The 7,339-nt window shown below is 36.9% G+C and overlaps 1 protein-coding gene across 4 annotated transcripts in view; it reads left to right on the top strand.

Annotated features, from left to right (window-relative positions):
* The first annotated feature begins 1,047 nt into the window (after positions 1-1,047).
* LOC145987872 (uncharacterized) overlaps positions 1,048-7,339 on the top strand; it is an 87,738-nt gene continuing 81,446 nt past the window's right edge. For all 4 annotated transcript variants that reach the window (XM_083122640.1, XM_083122639.1, XM_083122641.1 and 1 more), the window contains exons 1-2: positions 1,048-1,236; positions 2,997-3,216. In XM_083122640.1, coding sequence (XP_082978766.1) covers positions 3,053-3,216 — 164 coding nt within the window. In that variant the 5' untranslated portion in view covers positions 1,048-1,236; positions 2,997-3,052. The remainder of the gene's footprint in view (positions 1,237-2,996; positions 3,217-7,339) is intronic.

Below are 7,339 nucleotides of genomic sequence, written 5' to 3'. Positions count from 1 at the left end.
CTTTTCTTCCTATCGAATTCAATGCTATTTTCCTTCGGAAGGGGTAGCTTTAATTATTGTGACAGCAGTTACGAAACAAAATTGTGTTGTGCATCGTACATCAATGTAAAGATGAGATTTCGAAGAATACGTCTACTGTCTGGCTGCCTTAGCCGAGACCATGGACGGAAGTGCGCATGCGCCAACCGGACGCGTTGGAAAGTATTCATATCGTCACATTAGTAGATAAACTTGTTTGTAAAGCAGTAGCTTTATTTTAGATCATTCAATTAAATTGATCTTCTTAGTAAATATTATAATTAGCACAAATGTACACAACATTAATCAGGATAGTATTTAATAATAATAATATTGTTGTATATAGTATTATAAGTATAAATGTAGTAAGTGAATGGCTTGAGACATTTTCTAGCAAAACGAGGGTGTTTTGTAGAATGTGCAACAGGGGCCAAAAAGTCCCAATTTTCCTCGTTCCACTTCGAAACGGTTTGTTGCCAATTGTAAGAGTCATCACAAATCACAAACACAACACAGAATGCGGTAATAAAACACAACAAGCACTGTACGGTATGTGTGATATATAGTCGTATTCTCCGAAATCTCATCTTTACATTCATGTACGATACGCATCATAATTTTGTTTCATAACGGCTGTTGCAATAATTAAAGCTACCCTTTCCGATGGAAAATACCTTTGAAGTGGATAGGAAGAAAACACGTTCTCTCGTTGTGTAGACTCAGTTCCAACTCGTCGTCTGCTTGTGACGTCTCCACTAATGGATCACTACCAATCAGCTCATGGTCCTCCCTAATCGCACAACACTGGACCAACATTACATTCTGACGTCAGACTAAGAATGCTTGCGTTGTTAGCTTGGTTCTATTAGCATAAATACACTGAAAATTTATTATTTATGTTAAGAGAACTAAACCTAGCTAGCCTAACTTAACAACATAGTCAGGCATTTAGCCTAACATTAGAGGCTTTTCCTGGTGACGTCAGAACGTAAGGTTGCTCATATGTTGTGCGGTAAGGGAGACCCTCAACTCGTGGAGCATAAACTACCGTCGTACCGTGTTGTGTCGCCATTTTGAGATTTTTATGTAAGAAGTTAATGAAGCAAGTTGGGTACGTTAGTCGATAAAACCAGATTTATTTACGTTGTGAATGCTGTTTTGTATCACAAACTTTGTAATGTGCGGGTGACAAAATGTTAGTTCTGCACAATTTTTAAGGTAAGTGAGAATTTTTTTTTCCCGTTCAATTTGATGGAGATTTCTTGAAAGCTGGCGACGCAAATATTTATAGGCTAAATAATATTGAGTTTTATGTCAAGTAAACAATTCCATGACGTATCTTCTGTGTAAAGTTAATTTTTAATTATCTTCTGTGTAAAGTTGTTTATATATTTTTTTAACGCACTACACTTTAAAACGAGGTGCGCAGTTCGATGCACTAGCCGGTAGTAATGTTTTGTTCGTAAAAGCAAACTAGCACACGTAACTAAATAGATGTAAATGTAACGCCGTAACGTTAAATCTGGTTTATATTTTGCTAATTTATTTTTCATTGTCGTGTATCTTTTATGTAGATTTTATATGCTATTATTACAGGGTAGCCATTTTATGTCGAATCATCGGCAAGGTAACGTCGTGAGTTGTATTTTAAGAGCGAGAGTATTGCGATTAGTAATGTGATGTAGAAAGATTATATCACTGGATTTTAAAAAAGAAAACTGTAGATACCAGTTACTGAAGATTGTTGTGTTGAAATTTCTGCCTTCATGTAGATAATGTGATTGGAATCCTCAATGAGAAAAAAATATATAATCAATCCATCTTATTAACAGTTTCATGCATCGGAGACACATTTAAATCGGATATTTTGTCTTTCTCGTGGTTTGTACTTACCAATTATGTATTGCGGAACATAGTGGAAGGTGCCAATATGCTTTTTGCACGAAAACAAACACTTTTTCTGCTAAAATAAACCATTTTCCTTAATGCTACGGAAAGCACGTCACGGTGCGATATCGCTTGCTTTGCGAATTGTAACGCTTCTTTTGTTTTCGAATATCAATGTTTCCAACTCTATTGTGCATGAAAGTTGTAAAAAACCGGGGATCACGTCTGGAAATTGTACATTTCGATGAAACATTGTTCGTTAGCCCCAAAAACCATCCACGGGTAGCCCCACAAACCATTGATGTTAGCCCCAAAAACCATCCACGGGTAGCCCCACAAACCATTGACGTTAGCCCCAAAAACCATTGATGTTAGCCCCAAAAACCATCCACGGTTAGGTTCCATTAGCACCCATTTCACCCCTAAATTAATCGAAAAACCATTTTCTTTCTCGACAAAAAACCGCCCGTTTCTCGAAGAAAAAAAAACCGCCCGTTTCTCGAAGAAAAAAAAAACTCGCGTTTCTCGAAAAAAATCGCGCGTTTGGAACCCCTGATTCCACTAGCGAGATCGCGTGACTTCCGACGCTAGAGCCATCTGCAGGTACATCTTGGAAACAACGGCATGATGTTGTCGATTTTCACAAAATGCGCAATATTATTACATGAAAAGTGATTATTTATTGTTCTGCTGCATTGTAGGATGAAGTTTTAGGAAGAATATATATCGACGGAGGTTATAAACCTTGGAGAAACTCATTTCGGTAAGTAGTTTCTTGTGTAAAATTGAAGAAATGTGTCTCCGATGCATGAAACTGTTACCAATTTTTACACTTCGAGAGTCATCAGTCATTCTTTTAAATCATGATTTTCGTTCATATGTAGATCAGATGAAAGTATGTCTGCTGGAAATAAACTGCAATGAATCATTTTTCATCAACTAAAATGCTTCCAACTTGTCGATGTTACTGCAGTAAATATTTGTTAAAATAGTGTGTGTGTGTATAACTTGAATGCACGACATAAGTGCTTATCTGTTGTGCTCTTGAAATGTGCAATTATGGGCTTGCAATGGTGGTGTTTTCTTTTCAGGAACCTTGAGGCAGCATATGTATAGTGCATCTTAGGGTGCAGTATTGCTACCAAAAATGGAGCCTTTGTTGAATCGTGAATTAGTAGCCCATTCCCTCAATTACCATGGCCAGCAACTGGAAAAGATATGGGAATCTGACAGGGGAGAAGATGAAATGCATAAGATGAATCTGAATGATCTGGATTTCGCTGTTTACCAACAGAGGCAAAAGACACTGAGGTATGATTATTTCATTTTAATTTAAACTATTTTTATGTAAGGAGAATGTTTGTGATGGAAATCCTGAATTCTAAGAACGCTACAGGGTAAAACTGTCAAAACCGGGAATCGGCTGTAACTCGTTTATTCTGTAATTGTTGACATTCGTACTTATTTATTTTGCATTGCAAAAGATTGTTTAACAAGGGATTTCGCTTTTCTTAACGGAATTAGTATCTATTGTCAACATATCGAGTAATTATTGTTTGTTCTTTTCTCGCTTCCTGAACATGCAAAGTGGCAGGCAAATATTGATTAGCGTTGTGTTTCAAACTGCAAAGCAGTGTTTCAACCTTCTTAACAGAAAAAATCCCGCATAGCCCCAAAAACCATTCAGGATTGTATGACCATCCATGAATAACCCCAAAAACCATTCTGGATAACCATCCACGAATAGCCCCAAAAACCATTCACGATAGCCCCACGCACCATCACGGTAAGGTTAGGTTGGGCAATATAGTGAAAACACTTACCTGGGATTACATCATCAGATGCCCGCAAAATCCGGTTCAAGTACATGGATGGAAATGCAAGCAACAGCTTTCGTGCATCGGACAGACATTATTATAGAAAAATACGTGAATTAGCACCAAATACATTGAAAAATGCGTGAAAACACTTCTACAACCTTCCGAAATTACACAGAAACTCAATTCCGTAAGTACTTTATCCTGTAAATTTGAAGAAATCCGATTCCCGGCTTTGACAGTTTTACCCGCTACTGTATTTAGCCATGTTTGTATCTGAGGAGCGATATTCCAATACCGGGAATTTCTACATTTTGTTTGAAATTCGGCATACTCACTAATTTTGGCCCCCTAATCACGAATCTGCAGTCAAAATTTGGCGCTCACACGTGAAAATAGCAAAATAATCTAAATTAAGTTCTTATTTCTACACCCTCGATTTGCAAATTTCCCACCGATTCCGGACTCTGCCCCTTGGGTAATTGACCTACCGCCCCCAACCGCTAACGTGGCCCTGCCTCCGCTCCGGCTCTCTCTATAGAGTCCCTGTTAAAGGCATGTTAGAAATTGGCCGGAATCACCTGCCCCCAAATGAGCGCCAAATTTTAAGTGCAGATTCATGATTACTAGGCCCAAATTTCAAACAAATTGGATAAATTCCCTGTATTGTTAAATTATACCGTATCTGATATGGTTATGTATTTTTATAGTCTGATGTATGTTTGAAGATTTTTCTCAAGATTGAAGGGAAGGGGAGAAGTGTTCAAAACAGAAATCAGTGTGGATGTATCTGTTTCAAGTCATGGGAAGCTGTCATTGTGGTGGAACTTTGAAACAAAAAGTAGCTTGCTCCTAAATTTTAGCTGCACCAGTAAAATTTTGATCTCCGGGAAACATATTTCTTCAATTTTACAGGAGAAAGTACTTACCGAACTGAGTTTCTGTAGACTTTTGAAAGGTCGTGGAAGTGTTTTTTCCCATCGTTTAATTTATTTGGCCGGTAAATCATGTATTTTTCAAGTTTAATGTCTCGGATGCACAAAAGTTGTTGCCTCTATGTCCTTCCACTACGTGAACCAAATGTTGCGTGCGTTTGATGATGTAACCCCCGGTCAGTGTTTCCAACCATGCCGTTCTTTTGCAAGAACATGACAATTTTAACTATGTTTGCCTAACGAAACATAACCTAACCTTGCCGTGCATGGTTCGTGGGGCTATCCATAAATGGTGTGTGTGTGGAAAGTAGGTATTTTTCGGTGAAGAAGGTTGGAAACACTGCATACCCACTGATGATAGACAACACTAGTCAAGATTGCAAGTGAAAAACGAACGAACAATAATTACTTGATATGTGGAAAATTGAAATTGTTTTCGTGAAAAAAGTTAAATCCCACCTTCAAGAATCCTTAGCAATGCAGAATACGTAAGTACAAATGTGAAAAATAACAAAATAAACAAACTTTAAGACATTTCGCGGAGATTGAAATTTTAATAAAATAAAATATAAATAATTTAATAAAATTTTTACATCTAAGACTAAATTGCAGAAATTAATATTTTAGCCAAAGGCAGTAAATGAAACCTCTCGTGCCTGTTTCACCAACGCTGTAATAATTCGGGAGTAAAAGGATCCGTGGGTCAGGGTAATCCTCTAGTAACAATCATCTTCTGTTGCACCAATGTGTAAGCTGCGATTGTCATTGTGAATCACGAAGCTCTGTATTTACCCTAGGAGAGAAACTAGCCTCAAAGCAAGTGCCTAAACGTCATACAGATGGAAGTGCATGATTGTTTACTCCTTTTGAGAAGGCATGGTCCTACATGTGGTGTGGAAGGAAACAAGGAAAGGATAGAAGTAACGGTACTTGAACATGGACATTGTTATCCTAAACAGTGACAAGCAACGTTCGTGAGGAAATTTCTAGCCCGGAATAAAGATGGGAAAAACATATTTACTTGAATAAATGTTGATATATTAGTGCAGCTTGCAATCGTAGTAAGTAGTGTTACTGTTATATTTGTAGTAGATTTTTATATATATGCATCTATCTTCACATAGCATTCACGATCGTTTTGCTAATGGTTAACTGGGTGTATGTTTATCCTTGTATTGCACGGGCAATTTAGCAAACGATGTACTGCAGAATATGTACAGTCAACATCTCCCAAGATATATGCATAGTAACATACTATATATTTCTCGCGTTGGAGATGCACAGTTTGAATCTATGACTTCCTATTTAACATTTATTTAGTTTTGAAATTCTGAAGTGATACATTGCCGGTTGCAGATGGCAGCCATTACTCCGCTGCACGTGGGTTAACTCTGCTTTTACTTGCTGATCTCGGAGAGTAAAGTTTAATGTCCTTTTACTCCCAGCTTACCCGGCGTTTCTGTTGGTGCAACAGATAATCAACCAATTCGTTGATTAACTCTGAGTTTACTCTTACTCGCGAGTAAATTGACGTTGGTGCAAACGGGCATCAGAGTTTTATTTTTCATTAATCCTTTAATTATGTTCTAATATGTTACGAAAAAGTTGTGATGTTTCAATAGCGTATGTATAAAATTTATGAAACACTTTAATGGGGACGTTAAATAAAAACACTGATAGTGCACATTACAAAGACTTCTTAATTTGTTATCACTGTCAGTTTTGATGTTCTTGACTGTCCTAAAAATGACAATGTAAATTGTAACATCTTGTTTTTTATAGACACTAAAAACATCTCAAATAGGCAAAAATTATGAAAATAGGCAATTATAAAGGTGCTATAAAATAAGGAAAGGCTCTAAAATAGGCACTTAAAAGGCATCCCAAAATAAATAATAAAAAGACATACGCATTGAATATGAACTTAATTTCAATTTTCTTCTTCCAATGCACAGGTATACTCAAAGCGTGCCTAAGGGGGTTGTTGGTGGGCGCCTTTGTCCCAGTATTCCTAATAGAAGAACATCAAAAGCGGAAAAATTGTAAAATGAGGGCTGAATACTAAAAATGTATATGTAACCCTACCTTTTGAAAATCCTAGGCATGCCACTGTTTATACTAGTTTATGCATAAAAGTGTGCTAATGATTCACAAACTATTAACACTATTTTGATCGAAATTCACATTTGTTGGGAATAGTCAGTTAAAAGTAATTCTCCCATAAAGAGCTTGTGGTAACGATTGTGCCAATTTGAACACATGCCCCAGTTTCATGCCCAATTCACAAGTGATGAAAAACAATTTGCACCCTTTTAACAAAAAAAAACGTGGGTTAAAATATTTATTTGCAAAGTAATAATAACATATTCTTGACAGAAAAGTGTTTTTCTATCAGTGGGGCTACGATGCCAGGGGTCACAGGTTTGAATCCCATCCTGGGCATTGGTGTTCTTTGATAAATTTCATCATATCACCCATCATAATTGTTGCAATTAGCCAAAAGTGAAAGAAAAGCCATGCTAAATAACAAAAATCACCTTTTCCGTCGGAAGAAACAAGCTTCTGCAGCAATCTATTTTTTTTTAATTAATACACATCTAGACATATTGTGCTTTGGCTTCTTTAAACACATGAACACAGTGTCTCCGTAAATAACTATCTATTTCCTTTCACATGCGCTCA

The sequence above is a fragment of the Lepisma saccharinum genome, chromosome 5 (genome assembly GCF_977018435.1).
Source record: "Lepisma saccharinum chromosome 5, izLepSacc3.1, whole genome shotgun sequence".
NCBI classification, from domain to species: domain Eukaryota; kingdom Metazoa; phylum Arthropoda; class Insecta; order Zygentoma; family Lepismatidae; genus Lepisma; species Lepisma saccharinum.
This window is presented reverse-complemented; position numbering and strand designations above follow the sequence as displayed.